The 25,882-nt window shown below is 44.9% G+C and overlaps 1 protein-coding gene and 1 long non-coding RNA gene across 2 annotated transcripts; both read right to left on the bottom strand.

Moving 5' to 3' along the window:
- Nucleotides 1-106: 106 nt before the first annotated feature.
- LOC311146637 (kinesin-1 heavy chain-like) lies at nucleotides 107-7,717 on the bottom strand. The gene is made up of 8 exons (XM_084183168.1): nucleotides 7,627-7,717; nucleotides 7,184-7,308; nucleotides 6,749-6,897; nucleotides 4,355-4,542; nucleotides 3,795-3,863; nucleotides 3,476-3,682; nucleotides 517-551; nucleotides 107-185 (listed from the first exon to the last, which is right to left on the bottom strand). The coding sequence occupies exons 1-8, from the start codon at nucleotides 7,681-7,683 to the stop codon at nucleotides 167-169; spliced, it is 849 nt and encodes a 282-aa protein (XP_084039294.1). The 5' UTR covers nucleotides 7,684-7,717; the 3' UTR covers nucleotides 107-166.
- Nucleotides 7,718-8,271: 554 nt separating this feature from the next.
- On the bottom strand, nucleotides 8,272-11,655 carry LOC311146639. Its single transcript, XR_014614700.1, has 4 exons — nucleotides 11,570-11,655; nucleotides 9,526-9,581; nucleotides 9,104-9,191; nucleotides 8,272-8,376 (listed from the first exon to the last, which is right to left on the bottom strand). It is a non-coding gene; the product is annotated as an uncharacterized lncRNA (long non-coding RNA).
- Nucleotides 11,656-25,882: the final 14,227 nt, after the last annotated feature.

The following is a 25,882-nucleotide window of genomic DNA, read 5'->3' as shown; positions in this document are numbered from 1 at the left end:
CTTAAATATCTCCCTTTTACAGTACCAGGATGTTTTGAGGCAAGAGGAACAAGATCAATGTTAATGCAACAACAATATGGAACAAATATGTTATAGAACTGTCTTTGTCTGATCCTTTTCTTTCCCCCATTTCATTAAAGTGCACAATGACCTCATGGCAGGCTGGTCATTCTGTACTGACAGACCTGGAAACACAGAGAAAAGCCATGGGATTAAGCACAAACATGCATACACACGGTGCAGAGTCAGGAGACAAGCACTTACTTAACTCAGTGCAGTGTACACAGGTTAAAAGCTCTATGTTCCTTGTGTATGTTTTGTAGTGCAAAAAGAAAAATGTTTTATTCATTGACTTGACTGGAGTTGGTGGTGGTCTGAGGTGCTCAGTTGGGTTATGAGTAGTATTGTGAATCTTGTGTTTTGAGCAGTTTGTTTTATTGTGTTTTGTGTAGTTGTGATGATTTGTTTGGTTTTGTTTTAGCTAAGAATGAACGCATACGGGATTGCTACAATTACCTCACTACTCGTTCCAACTGCCTGGCCAGTAGCATCTGGAAAAAACAGTTAGCATGTGTTAGTGTCCCTACTACAGACAATATGAGTTAGCAGATCCATGCTAACTGACAGTCCTGGTTGGCAGCATGTTATTGTACAGGAAGGATTGTTCCATAGGCGTGTGTTTTTAGGGAGTGATATTGGTTCTTGTAGAATCTGTTTCATTTTCTTCCATATTGTTATAGTGTTCTTAACTATGAAGTTGTTAATGTTCTTAGCTTTATCCTTTGAAAATAGACACGTGAAACGATTCTGGGTATGAGCATGGGTTGGACCATCCTTTTCTGGTCATTCATTTTGAAATAAAGTTTACTTAAAAACTGGAAATCAAATAATCCTCCATCGTTAAGACAGGGGTGAATGAAATGCATTATTATTGAAATATATATATTTTTAAATGGCAACAGAGAGAAACAAATGAGCACAATTTGAAGCCATATGGTATAAAGGATTACATGCACTAGAAATATCCAAAGGATGAAAAATTCGGAAAAAAAATAATATTATGAGAACAAACAAGATGGGTATGGATATGGTGGGAACATGTAGGTCTGAGCAAGTACGATGTCATTAATGTTTGTTGAAATGTATGTATGTCTGAGTTGGTGTTTTTGTCTTTATTCGTCTTTATTTTTATGTCGAAGGTTGGGCATTAAGTCCCAGCCATCGTCATGTCTAGTTTATTGGAGCCATGTCTGTGAAATGTTAAGTTGTCTTTTGTCTATGTCTATTTTCTATTGTCTAAGGATGTAAATAAAATCATAAAAATGTTTTTACATAAGAAAAAATTAAGTGACATTTTACAATAAATGTAATAACTGAATTCCCACCCAAATCCATGAAAACAGTAATATGTTTGATGTGCTATAATTCTGTCAACATCTAATAATAATAATATAATATGCCATTTAGCAGACGCTTTTATCCAAAGCGACTTACAGCCCAGGGACTGCGGTTGAAAATTAGCCGGCTGGCTAAAACCGGCACTTTTACTGAAACGTTGATTAATGTGCACTGTCCCTGTAAAAATAAACTCAAACGTGCATACATTTTTGTGTATGGGTGGTCCCGGGGATCGAACCCACTACCTTGGCGTTACAAGCGCCGTGCTCTACCAGCTGAGCTACAGAGGACCACATCTGATGGGTTTTAAAAAATTCTAAACGTTTGGAGTATCTTCACTCACTGTCCAACTGTTGCACTTATTAGAATTGTTTTTAAAACCTTATAACAATTTTGATGACCGTTGCTAATGTACAGTTGAAGTCGGAAGTTTACATACACTTAGGTTGGAGTCATTAAAACTCGTTTTTCAACCACTCCACAAATGTCTTGTTAACAAACTATAGTTTTGGCAAGTTGGTTAGGACATCTACTTTGTACATGACACAAGTAATCTTTCCAACAATTGTTTACAGACAGATTATTTCACTTATAATTCACTGTATCACAATTCCAGTTGGTGATACACTAAATTGACTGTGCCTTTAAACAGCTTGGAAAATTCCAGAAAATGATGTCATGGCTTTAGATGGTTCTGATAGGCTAATTGACATCATTTGAGTCAATTGGAGGTGTACCTGTGGATGTATTTCAAAGCCTACCTTCAAACTCAGTGCCCCTTTGCTTGACATCATGGGAAAATCTAAAGAAATCAGCCATGACCTTAGAAAAACAATTGTAGACCTCCACAAGTCTGGTTCATCCTTGGGAGCAATTTCCAAACGCCTGAAGGTACCACGTTCATCTTTACAAACAATAGTACGCAAGTATAAACACCATGGGACCACGCAGCCGTCATACCGCTCAGGAAGGAGACGTGTTGTTTCCTAGAGATGAACGTACTTTGGTGCAAAAAGTGCAAATCAATCCCAGAACAGCAAAGGAACTTGTGAAGATGCTGGAGGAAACAGGTACAAAAGTATCTATATCCACAGTAAAACAAGTCCTATATCGACATAACCTGAAAGGCCGCTCAGCAAGGAAGAAGCCACTGCTCCAAAACCACCATAAAAAAGCCAGACTACGGTTTGCAACTGCACATGGGGACAAAGATCGTACTTTTTGGAGAAATGTCCTCTGGTCTGATGAAACAAAAATAGAACTGTTTAGCCATAATGACCATCGTTATGTTTGGAGGAAAAAGGGGGAACGCTTGCAAGCCGAAGAACACCATCCCAACCTTGAAGCACGGGGGTGGCAGCATCATGCTGTGGGGATGCTTTGCTGTAGGAGGGACTGGTGCACTTCACAAAATAGATGGCATCATGAGGAAGGAAAATTATGTGGATATATTGAAGCAACATCTCAAGACATCAGTCAGGAAGTTAAAGCTTGGTCGCAAATGGGTCTTCTAAATGGACAATGACCCCAAGCATACTTCCAAAGTTGTGGCAAAATGGCTTAAGGACAACAAAGTCAAGGTATTGGAGTGGCCATCACAAAGCCCTGACCTCAATCCTATAGAAAATGTGTGGGCAGAACTGAAAAAGTGTGTGTGAGCAAGGAGGCCTACAAACCTGACTCAGTTACACCAGCTCTGTCAGGAGGAATGGGACAAAATTCACCCAACTTATTGTTGGAAGCTTGTGGAAGGCTACCCAAATGTTTGACCCAAGTTAAACAATTTAAAGGCAATGCTACCAAATACTAATTGAGTGTATGTAAACTTCTGACCCACTGGGAATGTGATGAAATAAATAAAAGCTGAAATAAATCATTCTCTCTACTATTATTCTGACATTTCACATTCTTAAAATAAAGTGGTGATCCTAACTGACCTAAGACAGGGAATTTTTACTAGGATTAAATGTCAGGAATTGTGAAAAACTGAGTATAAATGTATTTGGCTAAGATGTATGTAACCTTCCGACTTCAACTGTATCTTCATGAGCAGGGACAGTGAGGGACATTGTCTCACCGATTTCTGGTTGAGCTCATCGCTGAGCATCTCAAACTCCTTGGTCTTGTCCTCCACCTCCTGGCTCTTCTGGTAATAGTTAACAGCCAGCTCCTCCAATGCCTGCAGAACCTCCTTCACCTCATCCTGGAAAGCTTCGTTCTCAGCCTGCAGGCGGTTCAGCTCTGACTGCAGGTTATCGTGGTCGCGCCGCGACGACACCAGCAGCTACAAATACAAACATGCTTTGAACCCATTTTATGATTCAACCCATAGGGCTCTGGTTAAAAGTACTGCACTATATAGGGAATAGGGTGCCATTTGGAAAACAGACACTCACCTCCTCCTGGTCCAAAATCTGCTGCTTGAGCTTCTCAGCTAGCTGGCTCTGCTGGTTGATCTCATCATCCTGGACACAAAGAGAGAGGACATGGTTAACATCACAATCATTTTAACAGGGCTCAAACTGTATGTTGAAACGATCAAGTTTGTCTACATTTTGGCCTCACTTTGAGCGTTGTCTACATTCAAAATGAGGTGGTTAACACTGAGTCCATGGCTGTGTTTCTGAGAGAAGTCTGCTGCACATAAACCCGAACACCTAACCTCAGAGCCTGCTCTCGCTCAAGCACAGTACCCTCTCTGAATTCAACCATTGACTGTTCCACCCTGTGGTCTCTATGACACTCAGCTCCTTTCCTTCAACTTCTTGGCTGTTCTGTTCCTACAGGACAGGAGGTTCTGTGGCCGGTTTCACCATTGAGTTGGATCAAGGGTGCAATTGGCCCATAATGGAGATAGCCGTCAATGGCCCTGCCCATGCTGTCACAGAAGAGGTCATTGTAAAGATGAAAGATGAGCTTCGACACACACACACGCTCTGTGGCAGGTCTCTCTCACCTTATCGTCCAGCTGCTTGTAGAGCTCGGCCAGTTCCACCTCACACGTGTCCTTCTCAGCGTCAGTCAGACGGAGCTGGGGCATGTTTGGGGTGGAGGCAGGCTTGTCGTTGGGCAGATTGTCCAGGGCCAGCACCTCAGCTTGGGCCTTCTCCTTGTCAAACTGCTCGTCCACCGGCACACTCTCACCTGCAGGGGGCAGTGTGGTCACACAGAAAGGTCAGACAGGAGTAGGATGAAGTTGCTTCTAGAAGCTGATCTTCGGTCAGTTTTGCATTTTCCTCTCTAATGGTTAAGGTTAGGATTGGTGGAGGGAAAGCTGATCCTAGATCTGTACCTAGGGGAAACTTTACCCCAGAGAGGTCAGACAGACACCCTGTAAGGCCTTTACTGTACAGCACAGACCTAGTAGAACAGCAGGTCTTGTTCAATAAGGCATACCGTAGCAAGACTGTTCACAACAGAGTATTTTTGTTCCGGGTTTGCACCCATTAAACACGACCCAGGTTTGCATGGTCAACGTACGTGTGCGTGCATAAGTACGTGTACGTTTGGTGTCGTGTTAGGGAGGGGGGATATTTTATTAATCTGGAGTGGAGTCTTTCCACTCATTGCAAATGGTTTCCAGTGAATGATACAGCCACTCAGCTAAAATGAGAGCGAGACCATTATGTGATGAGCCCAAACCAAGGCTGCGTCCCAAATGTCACCCTATTCACTATATAGTGCACTACTTTTGACCAGAGCCCTATGGTCTGTCAAGGTTATGTTGGTCCTGTTCAAAAGTAGTGCACTACATACACTACTGGTCAAGTTTTAGAACACCTACTCATTCAAGGGTTTTTCTTTATTTTTACTATTTTCTACATTGTAGAATAATAGTGAAGACATCAAAACTATGAAATAACACATATGGAATCATGTAGTAACCAAAAAAGTGTTAAACAAATCAACATATATTTTATATTTGAGATTCGTCAAATAGCCACCCTTTGCCTTGATGACAGCTTTGCACACTCTTGGCATTCTCTCAACCAGCTTCACCTGGAATGCTTTTCCAACAGTCTTGAAGGAGTTCCCACATATGCTGATCACTTGTTGGCAGCTTTTCCTTCACTCTGCGGTCCGACTCATCCCAAACCATCTCAATTTGGTTGAGGTCGGGGGATTGTGGAGGCCAAGTCATTTGATGCAGCACTCCATCACTCTCCTTCTTGGTAAAATAGCCCTTACACAGCCTGGAGGTGTGTTGGGTCATTGTCCTGTTGAAAAACAAATCATAATCCCACTAAGCCAAAACCAGTTGGGATGGCGTATCGCTGCAGAATGCTGTGGTAGCCATGCTGGTTAAGTGTGCCTTGAATTCTAAATAAATCACAGACAGCGTCACCAGCAAAGCACCCCCACACCATAACACCTCCTCCTTCATGCTTTATGGTGGGAAATACACATGCGGAGATCATCCGTTCAGCCACACCACGTCTCACAAAGACACGGCGGTTGGAACCAAATTTCTCAAATTTGGACTCCAGACCAAAGGACACATTTCCACCGGTTACTTGTGTCCTTTAGTAGTGTTTTTTTTTGCAGCAATTTGACCATGAATGTCTGATTCACACAGTCTCCTCTGAACAGTTTATGTTGAGATGAGTCTGTTACTTGAACTCTGTGAAGCGTTTATTTGGGCTGCAATTTCTGAGGCTGGTAACTCTAATGAACTTATCCATTGCAGCAGAGGTAACTCTGGGTCTTCCATTCCTGTGGCGGTCCTCATGAGAGCCAGTTTCATCATAGCGCTTGATGGTTTTTGCGACTGCACTTGAAGAAACTTTCAAAGTTCTTGACGTTTTCCGTATTGACTGACCTTCATGTCTTAAAGTAATGATGGACTGTCGTTTCTATTTGCTTATTTGAGCTGTTCTTGCCATAATATGGACTTGGTCTTTTACCAAATAGGGCTATCTTCTGTATACCCCTACCTTGTCACAACACAACTGATTGGCTCAAACGCATTACGAAGGAAAGAAATTCCAAAAATGAACTTTTAAGAAGGCACACCTGTTAATTGAAATGCATTCCAGGTGACTACCTCATGAAGCTGGTTGAAAGAATGCAAAGAGTGTGCAAAGCTGTCATCAAGGCAAAGGGTGGCTATTTGAAGAATCTCAAATATGAAACATATTTTGATTTGTTTAACACTTTTTTTTTTGGTTACTACATGATTCCATATGTGTTATTTCATAGTTTTGATATCTTCACTAATATTCTACAATGTAGAAAATAGTAAAAAATAAAAGTAAATGAATGAGTTGGTGTTCTAAAACTTTTGACCAGTAGTGTAGGTAACAGGATGCCATATGAGACTCAGCCCAGGTGAATGTCCTCTCCTCCTCACCGTTCCTCCAGCGGTTGAGCTCATTCTCCAGCCAGGTGATGGTGTTCCTCAGGGCCTTTCCCTTCTCCTTCTCCCTCTCATACTTCTTCTTCCACTGTTCTTCCGTCAGCTCCACGTTCACACACACTGTGTTCTTAACGGTCTTCGCTCTGGAAACATCACAAACAGGACCAAAGCATTACACCCTATTCTAATTCAGCAGCCCTGAATAGCTCACAAAATAGTGATTGTGGTAACTCATTGTGAATTGTTTATGTATTTGTTTCATATGATGTAAAACTCATCATCATCAAACGTTTTGCTCTGTACTGAAAGTGATGTCTTGAAAATGTGACTGCTGACATGCACACTTTTGGCGGATTGTATCAACAGTGGACTACTGAAAATATTGTTTTTGAGTGAACTATCCTTTTAAGAGCTAGTGAGTGAGCCGACCTCTGTCCGAACATGAGGGTGGACTTGGTCTCCGACTCGTTGTTGGCGGAGGGGGAGGCGCAGATGACGATGGTGGTCCTACAGTTCCTACAGGTCATTTTACTGTCTCTGTACGGGATATAGCCCTGAAACAAAGCAGGCCAAACTAACAAAGAAAATTCATTAAGAGAAACAACAATACAATTGCCTCCAGGTTGTTAAATTCTGAACAAAGAAACAAAACAAATCAATCTATGATTAAAATAAAAGGTGTAGAATTATACAACTTTGAATCAGCTTGAACCAAAACCTTGCCTTGAGGTACATGTATTTTGACCTCTTAAAGAATTGAGGATACTGTTGATGTGAGGTATTGGTCTTTAGTGAGTCTATGCGTCTTTGCACTGAATGAACACCAAACAAACTGCCAGTCATAATATCCGTCATAGTAGAGAAGTACTCACAGAGACTTCAGCCAGGGCTGAAATGTCATTGCCCAGTGATGACAGAGACTTCTTCATGTTCTTGGCCTCGTCCAACACGGCACCCTCTGCTCCTGTCTTGCTGACATGGGAGGAAATAGACAGACAGGGACCTTCTGGTAAGATGGAGGACTTGAACAGTAACACTTGCTTTGCAACAGAGTCCTTAAGAGGCCTTAATATTATATTATCATGGGTCAAGCATGCGGTCTGAGGGACATTGCCTAACAATGTTTATCAGTCCTGATAATACTAAGATTAGGCAACTGGCAAAAATGAGGCTCACAAGATTAGGCAACTGGGAAAAGACAGATGGGCTATGTGCATTTGCTCAGAGATGGAAATATATTTTCCATTTCTACCATGCTGCAGAGAGGACTAAGTGTGAGAGAGTGCAGAAGAGAGAGCGAGAGACCGCTCTTGCTCAAGCATGCGGTCTGAGGAACATTGCCTAACACCTTTATTAAGATGACATATCGGTATCTGCCTCAGCCTCATCAGAACGGGAAAGAGCAGTGTGCAAGTTTCTCTTTTCTTTTCTAATATCATTGTTTTATTCCCACGCACCTGCGACAAGCTAACTCCGATGTGCAAGGGCTATTCCTACCTTTTCACTTCCAACCAGGTCGACGAGGTGGAGCTTGCCGCTGAGTTTCTGCTCTGTAGCAGTGTTCTCCTGCTTCACGCTGATCTGGAAGATACTGTGACTTCTGAAGCTGTGCTCATTCATATCTACAGCAAGACAACACATCTGGGATCAGCGCTGATCAAGCAGTTATATTAGTACACAAATAGACACAGATTGCATCTCAAATGGCACCCCATTCCCTACATAGACCAGAGCCCTCAAAAGTAGTGCACTATAAAGGGAATGAATATACACTACAGACAGAGTGTATAATCATGTAGTATGTGGCGCACTGTTTCTTATTATATACAGTAGATTGGTTAGATTTGATGGATGAGTCGGTTACGGTAACCAGAGCTCTGACACATGCGTGAGAATAGCCTGGATGCTAGATCTGTTTGTGCTCTCTTGCCAACTCCTTATGGAATGGTCATGCCATGTTTGGCGTGACAAGGAGTCGGTAAGAGAGCGGAAACAGATCTGGGACCAGGCTAGCGTGAGAAACCACTGAGCACATTAAACCATTTCTTAAATCAGAACAAAAAGAAAATCAAACTCAATGACCTATTGAGTTCATTGGGGCGTATCAGGTAACATTACAGACAGAGGAATCATTTCGGGAAAAAGAATATGGCATTGAAATGGATACACAAGATAAGTGAGGCTCAGGGTTGGTGCTTTGGGATGCGTCCCATATGGGACTCTATTCCCTTTATAGTGCACTACTTTTGACCAGGGCCCATACCAGAGCCCTATGGCATTGATCAAATGTAGTGCACTATAAAAGGAATAGGGTGCCATTTGGGATGCATAATTGGTTTGGTCTCTTACATGTAACTGCTACGTGTCTGTCAGATTTGCCTTTGTCGATGGTGTCCATGACTTCCTCTTGGCTGCAGACAAATCTCTCAGTGAATCACTGTGGACAAAAAAAAAAACAATGATGTGACACTGGGCCATCTTATCCATCCTAAATATAATAATAATAATAATAATAATAATAATAATAATAATAATAATAATAATAATAATAATAATAATAATAAATGCCATTTCAACAGATGCTTTTATTCAGAGCGACTTGCACTAGTGCGTGCATACATATCTTCAGAGAATGTGTATTTTCATAGGGAATAGCTACATTAGCAAGGTTAGGTGACACCATGTGTTTTGTTAAAAGGTGGCTGCAGTCTAACTCTGTGACAGTTTACTGGGTGAGGGATAGTTAGTTCATCCCTGGATTGAAGACTCACCTTGACATTGGGGACTCTGTTTTTGTCTTCATGCACTGACACGTTCGTCTTTGACACTGGAGAAGAGAGAAGGAAACATACAGCATGGTCAAGACTCTAGAATATTCTGGCTAGTTCTGTCTCCATATCAAAAAGCCTGTCTGTAGCTCAGTTGGTAGAGCATGGCGCTTGCAACGCCAGGGTTGTGGGTTTGTTTCCCACGGGGGGCCAGTATGAAGAAGAAAAAAAAGATGTATGCACTCACTAACTGTAAGTCGCTCTGGATAAGAGCGTCTGCTAAATGACAAAAATTTAAATTTTAAATTGTTCTGCTTACAAATCAAGATTGAATAGTAGCTTGCAGCCCATCTATGAGTGGCTCGCCAAACAATTCTGAAAGTATATGTAATTTTCACATGTTCCACCGCAAACTGTCATAAACTAATCTCACAAGTATCAGATACCGCAAGCTCCCAGCTACTACCTAATGAATGCAACATTGACATTATCCCACCCTGGTTAGCCACTATGAGCTTAAAAAGACAAACCAAACACCAGGGTTGGGTAGGCTACTTTCTAAGTGCAATCTGTTACAGTTAATTGTTACCTGTCCAAAATTGTAATCAGTAATCTAACTTTTGGATTACCCAAACTCAGTAATCTGATTACATTCAGTTACTTTTAGATTATTTTCCACTTAAGAGGCATTAGAAGAAGACAAAAATGTATGTTACCAATTGAAAGACATCTATTGCAGGACAAATCCATGTTAAAGTTTACGTAGCTGGCCATACATGGATGTTACATTTTACTTTATGGGTTGGTTATGTAGGCTTCTTCTAACCCATCGCTTTCTACTACATATCATTGTATGATTAAATTATATCTTTACATTAATATATATAATTTATAAGTCCAAAAATGGATGTAGCAACTACAGATTGCCCCTTTAAGTCTATCAAAAGTGTGTGAGTTTGAGCATGTGTCTATTAGGCCTATGGATTTTTTTTTTTATCAGCATGAATTAGATTGAGCAATAAAAGCCCCACTTTTATTCCATAGGCTGGGATACGCACTTTGCAGCTGTTGCAAGAGCGCATTTTTCACTGGCAGTCCACTGGTTTCAAAAACAATGATTGATAGGTATCTTAAACTTCTTAAATTCAACCATTATTGGGTTCAAATACACATTTAGATTTGTGAACAGCCATACACAACAACCACAATCCGTAAAGCGCAAATAGCTAAATGAGAGAGCAGCAGTGTGATTCACATCAATGCGCTATGTAGATATCAATAATACGTGATATCCGTATCGCCGTAGACTACACCACTGCTGTCATCTTTACCTCCAAGCGTTTATTCACATTGGATAATCTTTGGATGCCGACAGAAGTCGCACCATTGGAAGACATAGTTTAGACTGTAGCCTACAAAAGCCTATTCTTGCTCTTTTCCCGCGATCCATCAAAAATACAATTTGCAGATTGCGCAAAACGCCCCCGTCAGAGGACTCCAATTTTGATACAGTAAAGCTTGACAACATTCAGCTGTTTTCGTGATATGTATTATCTAACACTTACAATTTATTTCCGTTTTGGTTACTTAGCAGTTCTATCAACATTTAACGTTAGCAACATTAGCTATGTTTCAGAGGTTCAAAGTTGGATACTAAATGATGTGTGGTCTGTCGCGCAGTCGAATTTTACAATATACAGCGTGTCCCACAAAATGTGTATATATTTATATTCTTTTTTTGAAAACTCAAAACCTAACTTCACTTACATACATTGAAATGACATTCAGTGGTCAGCTAGCTAGAAGGGTGTCTTTAGTCGCAAAACGTACAGTTTTACAGTTATTTTTCAGTCCATTTAATGTTGAGCTCGAGGTGATTTAGTCTTCTAACTGCTAGAAAGTGTCCGAAGTTAGGGGGGAAATTAGCTGAGTAGCGGCCTAGCTAACGTTACTTTCGTGTCAACTATCAGTAAGCATATTTTGCAGAAGTGGTTATCAAGATATATTGACAACGGGTTGATGGGTAATAGTAATAGCTATGATTTACCTGTACGACTAAAGTGATTCGCTCACCGATTGAATTCATTAAGTGTTCGCTTGCGCTGACCGCACTCCCCTCTTCCCTCTCGAAAACCACGTTTGAGTACTTTCATGTAGCTGCTGTCCAATCGGAGTAGGAACAGAGAAGTCTTCCGAAGGCTAAAAACGATACGGAACCCATGGAAAGAGATATTATGTCACTTTTCTCAGGTTGTGTTATAGTTTCCCTGGTGGTCTAGTGGTTAGGATTCGGCGCTCTCACCGCCGCGGCCCGGGTTCGATTCCCGGTCAGGGAACTGCTTTTGAATCCCCTCAATTGAAAGTAGTTTTTTAATGTTTGGGATTATTCAAAAAATTCATAGGTTAATTACCCACTGAACAATTTATTTTTCATTGTTTTTCACCATGTTAACTGTGAATGACAATGAAAAACCTTTGATGGTCACCATGTTAAAAGTTTTTCATCATGTTAACTAAAATGGCAAAGGAAAAGTGCAGATGCTTGGGAGTACTACAAGGCTGCTTTGGACAATTGCCAACGTGCGGTGAGCTTTCCCGTGACCCGTTGAAAATGTAGGATACATTAATTTGTTCGACAATGATGTAGGTCATGGAACTGTTTGTTACATGAAAAATGCTTTGTGGACTTCACCAGACAGATGTTGCGTTGAATTTATTCTGCTACTGTATCTTCTTATTGTCTCGGAGTTAGGCCTATATATCACGGTGGCAAGGCCTATGGCTATGAGCTAACAGGTTATAGAGCAAACAACGTAATTATCACAACACATAGGTTGTAATATGGCGTTTTTTTCATGGATTGGCTTTCCCAGTGATTTGACCACACACCGATACTGCTGAGTGATTTGCTCGCCGTGCGCTCCGGTCTTCCCTCGAAAAAGCCAAGTTTGAGTACTTTCATTTAGCTACTGGTACTGTCCAATCGGACAAAGTCTTCGTCACACGATCTAGAACGCTTACGTACTGTGATATATGTTATGTCACTTTTCTCTCTAGATGTTATAGTTTCCTTGGTGGTCTAGTGGTTATGATTCCGGGCTCTCACCGCCACGGCAAGGGTTCGATTCCAGGGAAAGGAATTGCACTTTTACATACTCAATCGAAAGTACCGTTTTTGACTGCAATCGAAAGTACCATTATTGGGCTCCCGAGTGGCGCAGCGGTCACTACAGACCCCCTGGTTCGATTCCAGGCTGTATCACAACCGGCCGTGATTGGGAGTACAATAGGGCGGCACACAATTGGCCCGGTGTAGGCCGTCATTGTAAATAAGAATTTGTTCTTAACTGACACGCCTAGGCTTATTACACACGGAACAACTTCTGGTTCCAAGGATTTTGCATTGTTTTTCACAGTTAACATGGTGAGCCCAAAAACAATGAAAAACTTTGATGGTCACCATGTTAACTGTTTTTCATCAGGTTAACTGAGATGACAGAGGACAAGTGCAGACATACTCCACAGACCACATCCTGTCGTTTCCAATGGGAGGCAAGTGAGCCGAGTAGGTGGGATCAAATGCAGTGGCGGTTTTACACGGAGGCCGGGGGAGGCCCGTGCCTCCCTGGAAATGTCCCTGGCCACCCCTGTGGCCCCCCCGTGCTGACCAAATAAAAAATTATGAATTTATAACTATTTTACACGCGAGCGCCAAAAGCGGAACTAATGCAACGCTCTACACGGCAACGTTCTACACGGGTAAATTAGAGTGGCGCACCCGAAGGTCGAAGGTAAGCAAAACGATTTAATATCATAAGTGACTTGTTGTTCTTGCACATAGCCTACATGTTCCTTTTGTTCCTCACACATAAATCAAATCAAGTTTTTAAATGTCTGGTCTCGATTTGTTTAGAAATGTAATCATATCTAAGCAAACTCATCGAAGCAGAAGCAAATATCCAAATGTTAGTAGGCTATCCTTGCTAGGTCTACACAATGTTGTGATGTTAACCACGTAACTTCATCCGTCTTGGCTGTTGCATCGCGATAACAAATACATTTTTAGTAAAGTAATCAACAGGTTATCTGCCAGTGTTAAGTAGGGAGGGATGGTTAGGTAACAAAATGTAATGCATGCCCCTACGTTTTTTCTTCTTCTAATAGTTATCATGAAACGAGGAAGGGACATAAAGTCATTTTTTTGCCCCAGCAAACAAAAAAGTTAGATAGAGTTTATGATTTTATTCTTTTGAATTATCTCTGCCAAACATCTATGTACTACAAATCTTCAAGCTCCACAGATGTTTTATGGCATCCACTAAACCTCTTTAGATATTTGTAAATTATACAGTGTGATACCTTTCAACTATGATTTTTCCTTTTGAAAACAAGCAAAGCAAGAAAAAAAAGAAACAAAATCACTCCAATCATTGCACACTTGTGTCGTTCAGACTTTGCAGGTCCAGCTTTGACATGATGATCTAACTAACACTAATATTGTAACTAATATTGTAACTGAAATATGTATGATCCTATGATGAGCGATTGCTTACTTCCCTTTCACTCTTAAAAAATTACTGAAAAAAAATGTGTATAAAAAGGTATATGTAGTATATGATTGTTTAGTGAGCATTCATGCTGTCATTTTTTCCTAATGTGAACTATGGTGGAAATGTGCTGTCCTAAATGGACTTGCCCATACAGTGGGGAAAAAAAGTATTTAGTCAGCCACCAATTGTGCAAGTTCTCCCACTTAAAAAGATGAGAGAGGCCTGTAATTTTCATCATAGGTACACGTCAACTATGACAGACAAATTGAGAAAAATTTTTTTAGAAACTTATATTGTAGGATTTTTAATGAATTTATTTGCAAATTATGGTGGAAAATAAGTATTTGGTCACCTACAAACAAGCAAGATTTCTGGCTCTCACAGACCTGTAACTTCTTCTTTAAGAGGCTCCTCTGTCCTCAACTCGTTACCTGTATTAATGGCAACTGTTTGAACTTGTTATCAGTATAAAAGACACCTGTTCACAACCTCAAACAGTCACACTCCAATCTCCACTATGGCCAAGACGAAAGAGCTGTCAAAGGACACCAGAAACAAAATTGTAGACCTGCACCAGGCTGGGAAGACTGAATCTGCAATAGGTAAGCAGCTTGGTTTGAAGAAATCAACTGTGGGAGCAATTATTAGGAAATGGAAGACATACAAGACCACTGATAATCTCCCTCGATCTGGGGCTCCACGCAAGATCTCACCCCGTGGGGTCAAAATGATCACAAGAACGGTGAGCAAAAATCCCAGAACCACACGGGGGACCTAGTGAATGACCTGCAGAGAGCTGGGACCAAAGTAACAAAGCCTACCATCAGTAACACACTACGCCACCAGGGACTCAAATCCTTCAGTGCTAGACGTGTCCCACTGCTTAAGCCAGTACATGTCCAGGCCCGTCTGAAGTTTGCTAGAGTGCATTTGGATGATCCAGAAGAGGATTGGGAGAATGTCATATGGTCAGATGAAACCAAAATAGAACTTTTTGGTAAAAACTCAACTCGTCGTGTTTGGAGGACAAAGAATGCTGAGTTGCATCCAAAGAACACAATACCTACTGTGAAGCATGGGAGTGGAAACATCATGCTTTGGGGCTGTTTTTCTGCAAAGGGACCAGGACGACTGATCCGTGTAAAGAAAATAATGAATGGGGCCATGTATCGTGAGATTTTGAGTGAAAACCTCCTTCCATCAGCAAGGGCATTGAAGATGAAACGTGGCTGGGTCTTTCAGCATGACAATGATTCCAAACACACCGCCCGGGCAACGAAGGAGTGGCTTCGTAAGAAGCATTTCAAGGTCCTGGAGTGGCCTAGCCAGTCTCCAGATCTCAACCCCATAGAAAATATTTGGAGGGAGTTGAAAGTCAGTGTTGTCCAGCCACAGCCCCAAAACATCACTGCTCTAGAGGAGATCTGCACGGAGGAATGGGCCAAAATACCAGCAACAGTGTGTGAAAACCTTGTGAAGACTTACAGAAAACGTTTGACCTGTGTCATTGCCAACAAAGGGTATATAACAAAGTATTGAGAAACTTTTGTTATTGACCAAATACTTATTTTCCACCATAATTTGCAAATAAATTCATTAAAAATCCTACAATGTGATTTTCTTGATTTTTTTTCCTGATTTTGTCTGTCATAGTTGACGTGTACCTATGATGAAAATTACAGGCCTCTCTCATCTTTTTAAGTGGGAGAACTTGCACAATTGGTGGCTGGCTAAATACTTTTTTTCCCCACTGTATATGTTGTAAAGCCTTTTTTTGTACACCTGCTCATCAACTGACAGTGAAGTACACAAAGACACAGACACACACACACACACACACAGACACCTGTAATATTCTTGTTTTCATGTTGTTGCTGATATCCATCAGTGTTGTTCATATTGCTACATTGTGTTGACATGATTGTTGCTTTTAAACGAATGTTAACTTAATGTTTATTGTCTGCATCCTATTGGACTACTGGATGTTAATGTGTAACACGTTTCCCTGTTTATGTGCTTTAGCAATACTGTATGTCAATATGGTCATGCTAGTAAAGCCTCTTTGAATTGAATTTCTTTTCTGATTTGGTTTATTTTACCTAAATGGATACAGGGTAGTGTGTTTTGTTTATAAATCACTCAGAAAGTTTTCTTTCTTAAAACAAAATGTGGAATCAACTGTCCACAGTAGTGGGGCTTCCATAAATAGGAAATGGCACATTGTTGTACCCTTTGTTGTATCCTGGAGTTTTGTTCACATTGAATATGAACCCTGTATTTGTACCCTGTACTTTTTATTTTATTTTTATTTTTTTATTTTTTCATTTTTATGGCACTATCTCTCTTGCATCTGCACTCTTGTACACAATACGTGTTATAATAAATGTCATATGATTTTAAAGTAAAATAAAGTTTATAATCTTTGAATATCATGTGTTGCCAGTTTTTTTATGTGTGCCCCCCTGATTAAACACTGGCCCCTCCTTGGCCCCCCTAGTAAAATGTGTCTAGAACCGCCACTGATCAAATGTAGCATAGTTTTGTTTGATAAAATCCATTTTTATATTCAAATGTAGGAACTGGGTTCTACAGTTTGACCCCCTGCGGTCTCTTGCTCCAATAAAATAAATAGAAAAGGCATGTTTTTTTGTTTGCATTATCTTTTACCAGATCTAATGTGTTATATTTTCCTACATTAATTTCACATTTCCACAAACTTCAAAGTGTTTCCTTTCAAATGGTACCAATAAAATGCATATCCTTGCTTCAGGTCATGAGCTACAGGCAGTTAGATTATGAGTTTAATGTTATACATGTTCTATAAATCAGATATTAAAACATTTTGTTGTGGGCGTTAACTGTTTGGCATCAGCTAAAGTAACGTTATTGTTTGTAGGTAGCTAATAGTTAGCTACAGACAGTAGCTATTGTAAAATGCAAGCGAGAACTGTAGCTAGCTAGCTATTTTCCATTAGAAAAACATGCTGAGGAACTAACAGTAGCTAACAGTTAGCTAAATCAATAATGTTAAATTAGCTGGGCTCCGCACATGCAAGAAACTAGCTGACGTTAGTAAACAGTTGTCAGTTTGCGAATCAATACTGGAGACTATTGGTACAATATAATTGAGTGAGGTTATTAACTATAGCTAACCCGTTACTCTTCTCATAATACATTTTATAATTTCACATGGGCAATAAGAGAGAAATAGTAGCTAGCTCAATATATACACTATAATATATATTTCTCTGCTAACGTTAGCTAGCTACTGTAGCGCAATAAATCTGATTCTGCACGTGCCAGAAAAATAGCAAAGAGTAGCTAGCTAGTTTAGCTAGCTAATCATTCAGGACCGCACATCTGAGAGAGAACAGGACGTATTTGTTTACTTGAAGAGCTAGAAACAGCTAGAACATGGATGAGCACGGACGAACAGCGTTTGTATGAATGGATGTACTCTCTACAGTACTGAGCTAGAACCAGGTGTTATAATCAAAATTATTTTACAATCGTTTTGTTTTGAACAGAACCATTACCAGGCGGACATTGGAAATAGTTTCTGAGTTACGGTGAGGACAAAGCACGGTTCCCCCAACTCGCGGGCCGAATTTGTCCCATGGGTGGTCTTATTTGGCCCCTAAAGTTTTCTGAGGCCAAAAAAAATAAAAATAATAATATTGTTGGACATAAAATACTGGAAAAACACCAGGAAATCAGTTCCAAGTGATTTATATTTAAGAATCTATTCAAGTTTTCCCATGCATAATAGAGGTACCTGATCGTATCCTTTAGCATAGTTATGCTCAGAACCGATGTGGACCAGCAGCCTCTCGCATGCCTTACAGTCATGGAGGATTGCCTCTTTCTGCACCTCCTGTGCAAGCCATCTGCTTATATAGCTCAGGATCTTATCCTTCAAACAATCACCATCTGCATCCCCTTCGGCAGTGTTGATCTGTGAATTGGGGAAATAATATTTGTGAGTAATACAAACACCTCTTTTTAAAGTTGTTTGTGTCATATTGAAGTTGTTTACCGTTGTAATTGCTGTAGGGTCACTGTCTGAAGCAGTGGGAAGATGCAACTGGCCATGACCGGGGGATGATTCTCTGAGTTGGCACGCAACATCATGTTCGATGCCATTCCAATGCTCCGTTCCAGCCATTATTATGAGCCGTCGTGTCACACCCTGGCTCTGGGACTCTATATGTTGAGCCAGGGTGTGTTCATTCTATGTGTTCTGTTTCTTTGTTTGGGTGTTCTAGGTTGTCTGTTGCTATGTTTGCATGTGTGACTCCAAATCAGAGGCAACGAGTGTCAGCTGTCGGCTGGTTGTCTCTGATTGGGAGCCATATTTAATCGGTATGTTTTCCCTTGGGTGTTGTGGGTTTTTGTTCCGTGTCGGTATTGTTTACCGTGGACTTCACGAGTTGTGTTTTGGTATACTTTAACTAATTAAAGTCATGTTTGTTTCACACGCTGCGCCTTGGTCTACTTCTCTCCCTGACGATCGTGACAGAAAAACCCACCATACCAGGACCAAGCAGCGTGTCCAGGAACACACGCAGGAGGTGACTCTTGTGGATGTCCTCCTCGGTTGGGGGCAGATTACTGAGGAGGAGGCCGTCCGGTACCGGAAGGCGATAAAGGGGGAGACCCAGGCAGGAGAGGAGCAGCGGCGCCAAACGGGTCAACGTCGGACAGGCGAGAGGCAACCCCAATAAATTTTTAGGGGGGTGCACACGGCATGGGCGACTGGGCAGCAGGAGGCTGCCACAGGGCGAAATGGGAGACGAGGAGAGAAGGCCACCGGGTTACGGGAGCCATTGGCGAGAGGAGGGAAGGAAGTTGTAGAGGCACGGCGAGAGGTACTGAGGTGTATTGCCAGTCCGGTCCGGCCCGTTCCTGATCCCCGTTTAAGGCCAGTGGTGTGTGTTCCCAGTACGGTCCGGCCTGTTCCTGCTCCACGCACCAAGCCTACGGTGTGCGTCGCCAGCCCTGCCCGGCCTGTTCCTGCTCCACGCACCAAGCCTACGGTGTGCGTCGACAGCCCAGCCCGGCCTGTTCCTGCTCCACGCACCAAGCCTACGGTGTGCGTCGCCAGCCCTGCCCGGCCTGTTCCTGCTCCACGCACCAAGCCTACGGTGTGCGTCGCCAGCCCTGCCCGGCCTGTTCCTGCTCCACGCACCAAGCTTACGGTGTGCGTCGACAGCCCAGCCCGGCCTGTCCCTGCTCCACGCACCAAACCTACGGTGTGCGTCGCCAGCCCAGCCCGGCCTGTTCCTGCTCCACGCACCAAGCCTACGGTGTGCGTCGCCTGCCCTGCCCGGCCTGTTCCTGCTCCACGCACCAAGCCTACGGTGTGCGTCGCCAGCCCTGCCCGGCCTGTTCCTGCTCCACGCACCAAGCTTACGGTGTGCGTCGACAGCCCAGCCCGGCCTGTCCCTGCTCCACGCACCAAACCTACGGTGTGCGTCGCCAGCCCAGCCCGGCCTGTTCCTGCTCCACGCACCAAGCCTACGGTGTGCGTCGCCAGCCCTGCCCGGCCTGTCCCTGCTCCACGCACCAAGCCTATGGTGTGCGTCGCCAGCCCTGTCCGGCCTGTCCCTGCTCCACGCACCAAGTCTACGGTGCGCGTCGCCAGCCCGGTCCGGCCTGTTCCTGCCACTCGCACCAAGTCTACGGTGCGCGTCGCCAGCCCGGCCCGGCTCGTTCCTGCCACTCGCACCAATCCAGGGGTGCGAGTCGTCAGTCCGGCACAACCCGTGCCTGGGTCATCGGTGCCAGATCAGGTACCGCTTTATTGCTCCCCAACGGAGCTGAAGCTAGCCGCTCCTGCTACGTCCAGGTCAGCTCCAGCCAGCGGAGCCAGACTGGACCAGGGGCGCTATGGGGGGTTCATTGGAGGGTGGTGGTCAAGGCCGGAGGCAGAACCGCCGCCGAGGAGGTATGCCCGCCCAGCCCTCCCCTGTTTTGCTTTAGTTGAGGCGCGGTCGCAGTCCGCGCCTTTAGGGGGGGGTACTGTCACACCCTGGCTCTGGGACTCTATATGTTGAGCCAGGGTGTGTTCATTCTATGTGTTCTGTTTCTTTGTTTGGGTGTTCTAGGTTGTCTGTTGCTATGTTTGCCTGTGTGACTCCAAATCAGAGGCAACGAGTGTCAGCTGTCGGCTGGTTGTCTCTGATTGGGAGCCATATTTAATCGGTATGTTTTCCCTTGGGTGTTGTGGGTTTTTGTTCCGTGTCGGTATTGTTTACCGTGGACTTCACGAGTCGTGTTTTGGTATACTTTAACTAATTAAAGTCATGTTTGTTTCACACGCTGCGCCTTGGTCTACTTCTCTCCCTGACGATCGTGACACGTCGTCCCATCAGCAGCCTCCACTGTTCAAATAGTGTGTCTAGTGGTCAGAATGGGAGTCCAAATAGTCTTGCATTACAGGAGTAATATAATCTTGGTTTCTGTAAAGTGTGTCAGTGAGTGGATCCTAGTCTAGTTTGAGTTGGAAGAAGCATGGCATATTTTAATGTATTTGTTTTAAATCAACTTACTTACATTTCCAAGTGTCAATCCATCGTATTGCTTCCTGAAGGAAATCCAGCTTGAAGCTGTTCTCTTGTCTGAGAGCCCTCCTCCATGGATTTCTATCCCAGCAAGATCTAGAAGGAAAAAGCTTGTTGGTTTGATAGTGATTTCTATGTGCAAGGTTTTCAACTGTGTAATACACCCTGTACTGATTGCATTTACATTTGATTTACGATACCTTGAGTTCAGAACGTCAAACAAATTGTTCATTTTTTCCAGGAAATGGGCTGTGCATTCCACCTCCTTAGGTAGTTTGCCTAGCTGCATCATAGTTTGCATCCCTTGAGGAAGTAAAGCTGTCACGGTTTACTAAGCCAGAACCCAGAAGCAGACCAGGACAAGGTGAGTTGAAACGAAGGTGAGTATTTATTTAACAGATTCAAAAAAACGATGTAGAATAATCCAGGGGACAGAGCGGGCGGCAGAGATGAGTTGGTGGAGGTGCAGTGGCAGATCCAAGAATGGCTCGGCAGCCGCCGACAACCAGGCAGGGGTTGGGTGAAGGTTCCGGGAGATTGACTGCAGATAGAAACAAAACGGAGGTTAGTACACGGCAAGCCAACAAGGTGCAAAACAACAAAACTAACGCTAGAAACTCCAAGGCTGATACACTGACAAACATACTGTTCATGGCTAACGATCTGGCAGGGAATGGATGTCAGGTCAGGGCTTAAGAAGGGTGATGATCAGGACCAGGTGTGCAGACCGCTGATGAGATGCAGGTGCGGTTAATCGGGAGATCTCCCGCCTAGCAACGTCGCCCGGCAACCAGGCCGGGAGCGTTCACGAACCCTCAGGAAACTGGAGATTCCGAGCAGAAAAATGGCAACACAGGCAGGAACCGACTCAGGATGCAGGGTTCATGACAGTACCCCCCCTCCGACAAACGCCACCGGGCAGACTACCCGGAGCGCCAGGATGGAGGCGGTAGAAGTCACGAAGGAGGTCAGCATCAAGGATCTGGCGCCGAGGAATCCAACTCCTCTCTTCAGGACCATACCCCTCCCAGTCCACGAGATACTGGAAACCCCGGCCCCGCCGTCTGGAATCCATAATGCGGCGCACCGTGTAGGCAGGACCACCTCCGATCATCCGAGGGGGAGGAGGAGGAGGCGGAGGGGGTAACAGAGGACTGAGGAGAACAGGCTTGAGGCAGGAGACATGAAAGGTGGGATGGACTCTGAGCGTTCTAGGTAACTTGAGTCGAACCGCAACAGGATTGATCACCTTCTCCACCACAAACGGACCAATGAACTTCGGTGACAGTTTCTTAGACTCAGTCCGCAGAGGAAGATCCCGTGTGGCCAACCAGACCCTATCTCCGATGGTATAGGTGGGGGCGGGAATCCGGCGACGATTCGCCTGGAGCTGATACCGGTCAGAAACTCTAAGGAGGGCCTTTCTGGCCCGATGCCAGGTCCGGTGGCAACGACGAATGTGGGCCTGAACAGAGGGCACTGAGAGATCCTTCTCCTGAGAAGGAAACAAGGGAGGTTGGTAGCCATACAGGCACTGGAAGGGAGACATCCCAGTGGCAGATGTAGGGAGAGTATTGTGGGCATACTCAACCCAAGGCAACTGAGAGACCCAGGAGGTGGGGTTGGAGGAGACAAGGCAGCGTAGCGTGGATTCCATCTTCTGGTTGGCTCTCTCCGCCTGACCATTAGATTGGGGGTGAAAACCAGATGTGAGACTGACTGTAGCTCCAATGGCCAAACAGAAAGACTTCCAGACAGCAGAGGTAAACTGAGGGCCACGGTCGGAAACTATGTCACTGGGCAACCCGTGGACCCTGAAAACCTCCCTAACCAGGATCTCGGACGTCTCAGAGGCCGAGGGAAGCTTGGAAATGGGCACAAAGTGGGCGAACTTGCTGAATCTGTCCACGATAGTCAGAATGACCGTGTTCCCCTCAGAAGAGGGCAACCCAGTGACAAAGTCCAGGGCCAGATGCGACCATGGTCGCCGGGGAATAGGGAGGGGGTGAAGTAGTCCAGAGCTGGGCCGGTTGGCACTCTTATTCTGCGCACACACTGGACAGGCAGCAACAAACCTCCGAGTATCTTCTCCCATGTCCGGCCACCAAAATCGTCTGCGAAGTAACGCCATCGTCCGAGCCACGCCAGGGTGACAAGCCATCTTGCTGGCGTGGGACCATTGGAGGACAGCAGAACGAACCGACTCAGGCACAAACAAACGACCGGGTGGACCGTTACCGGGACCGGGCTGCGTCCGAAGGGCCGCCATAACCTCCTCCTCAATCCTCCACATAACTGCTCCCACGACACAGTTCCGGGGAAGAAAGAACCCACTCTCCTCCGTCTTGGAGAACATCCGGGACAAGGCGTCCGCCTTGCCGTTCTTAGACCCAGGGCGGAACGTCAGGGAAAAATTAAAGCGTCCGAAAAACAAAGCCCACCTGGCCTGACGGGAGTTGAGACGTCTAGCCGATTGCACGTAAGCAAGATTATTGTGGTCGGTCCAGACAATAAACGGTTGCTCCGCCCCCTCCAACCAGTGGCGCCACTCCTCCAAGGCAAGCTTCACCGCGAGAAGCTCCCGGTTACCCACATCGTAGTTCCTCTCCGCAGACGAAAGACGACAAGAGTAGTAGGCGCAGGGATGGAGTTTCCCGTCAGTGGAGCATCGCTGGGACAGGATGGAGTCAACCCCCACATCAGACGCATCCACTTCCACGACGAACTGACGGGCCGTGTCAGGTTGAGAGAGAATCGGTGCGTTGGTGAATCGCCTCTTCAAATCCAGGAACGCTCGGTCCGCCTCAGGATTCCAACTGAAGGTCCTGGTACTGGAAGTCAGGGCAGTTAAAGGAGCGGCCACACGGCTGTAATCCCGGATGAATCTGCGATAGACATTCGCAAACCCCAGAAACCTCTGGAGCTGCAATCTCGTACCGGGCTGTGCCCATTCCAGAACCGCCCTAACCTTCTCCTGGTCCATCCTAATCTCTCCCCTGGAGATGATGTACCCGAGGAAGGATGTAGTGTGGGCGTGAAATTCGCACTTCTCGGCCTTCACGAACAGGCGATTCTCCAACAATCGCTGCAGAACCTGCCTGACATGCTGGACGTGGCTGGAAGGTTCCTTCGAGACGATAAGAATGTCATCCAGGTAAACAAACACAAAGAGACCGATCATATCTCTCAGGACATCATTCACCATACTCTGGAACACTGCTGGAGCATTGGTCAGTCCAAACGGCATCACCTGATACTCGAAGTGACCCATCGGTGTATTGAAACCCGTCAACCACTCGTCCCCCTCTCTGATCCGGACCAGGTGATACGCATTGCGTAGGTCTAGCTTGGTGAACACAGTAGCACCCTGTAAGGAGTCGAAGGCAGAGCTCATCAAGGGCAGGGGATACTTGTTCTTGACCGTGATATCATTCAACCCCCGATAATCAATACACGGTCGAAGAGAGCCATCCTTCTTACCCACAAAGAAGAATCCTGCCCCCAGGGGTGATGACGAGGGACGAATGAGACCAGCAGCTAGGGACTCCTTGATGTAGGTCTCCAAAGCCTCACGTTCAGGTCGGGAGATGCCGTATAACCGTCCCTTGGGATAGACAGCTCCAGGGAACAGGTTTATGGCACAATCATATGGTCGGTGGGGAGGGAGTGACAGAGCCCTCTGCTTACTGAACATTTCCCCCAAATTGTGATATGTCTCAGGAACCAGGGACAAATCTGGGGGTTTAGCCTCAATCACCTGACTGGGAACAGAATGGGAACAGGCAGTCTTGAGGCAGTTAGCATGACAATCAAGGCTCCAACTAGTTACCTTGCCAGTCACCCAATCGAACGTGGGATTGTGTTCTTTCAGCCAGGGGTATCCAAGGACCAGAGGAACATGGGAAGAAGGCAGAATGAAGAATGAGATCACCTCAGAATGATTCCCTGACAACAGCATCTTAACCGGTTCAGTCCTCATCGTGATACGTGCCAGACTACTGCCGTTCAGAGTGGTAGCTTCAATGGCTTCCGGTAATCGCTCCTTGGAAAGCCCCAGCTGTTCCACCACTTCGGCATCAATAAAGCTTCCATCGGCACCTGAATCGACGAAAGCGTTAATCGCTAAACTCTGATTCCTGTTCATGAGGGTAGCCGGGAAACGGGGTCTGACAGAGGTATTGAGAGGTTGAAACTGGCTCGCTAAAAGTCCTCCCAACTTTAGCGAGCCGAGCAGTTTGACGACCGCCGGGAACAAGTGGAGATGTAATGTCCTGAACTACCACAGTAGAGGCAGCAGTTGGTCTTACGTCTATGTTGGCGCTCCTCCTTGGTTAACCCGTGCCGCCCCACTTGCATGGGTTCAGAATCTGGAGGCAGGACCTCTCCACTAATCCTGTGTGGTGGACAATGATCGACGTATTCTGGTCCACCCCCTGACCCGACTGGGAACTGAGAAGCTGATTGATTGGACGGGCCCCATTGCTTCTCCCTCCTTCTCTCTCGAACTCTGTTATCCACCCGAATAGACAAGGCTACCAAGCTGTCCAGGTCACTAGGCTCCGGATAGGAGATGAACTCATCCTTGAGCTGCTCCGACAGCCCCTGGTAAAAGGCCGCTTGCAGAGACTCCTCATTCCACCCACTCTCCACAGCCAAAGTCCTGAACTCGATCACAAAGTCGGCAACGCTGCGAGTTCCTTGGCGAAGCGAAAACAGGCGCCTAGCTGCGTCCATACCTCGGACGGGATGGTCAAATAGCTTCCTCATCTCGGCCGTGAACTCCTGGTATGAAGCCATGCAGGTGTCCTGTCGTTCCCAAACGGCTGAAGCCCACTCCAGAGCTCGACCATGCAGCAACTCAATGACAAAGGCTATCCTAGCCTTGTCTGTGGCATAAGAGTGGGGCTGTAGATCGAACACTAATCCACACTGCATAAGGAAAGAACGGCATCTTCCCAACTCCCCCTCATATTTATCAGGCGTCGGAACCTTGGGCTCACGGAAGGGCACAGCTCCAGAAGCGGCAGGCGAGATGGGTGAAACCGGTCGTGGATTCTCCACCGGCAAACTGAGCTGAGCCTGGATCTTCGTCAGACTGGTAGAAAAGTTCAGAACGGACAATGCTATCTCCTGTAGTGCCGTGCTATGTTGTCCCAACATCTTCTCCTGATGGGTAATGGCATGGCGAACAGAGTCCAGGTCCGCTGGGTTCATTTCTGGCCGGATCGTTCTGTCACGGTTTACTAA

The sequence above is a fragment of the Coregonus lavaretus genome (genome assembly GCF_964263955.1).
Source record: "Coregonus lavaretus genome assembly, chromosome: 19".
NCBI lineage: Eukaryota > Metazoa > Chordata > Actinopteri > Salmoniformes > Salmonidae > Coregonus > Coregonus lavaretus.
Note: the sequence above shows the minus strand (reverse complement) of the source record. Positions and strands in the feature narration are given on the sequence as shown.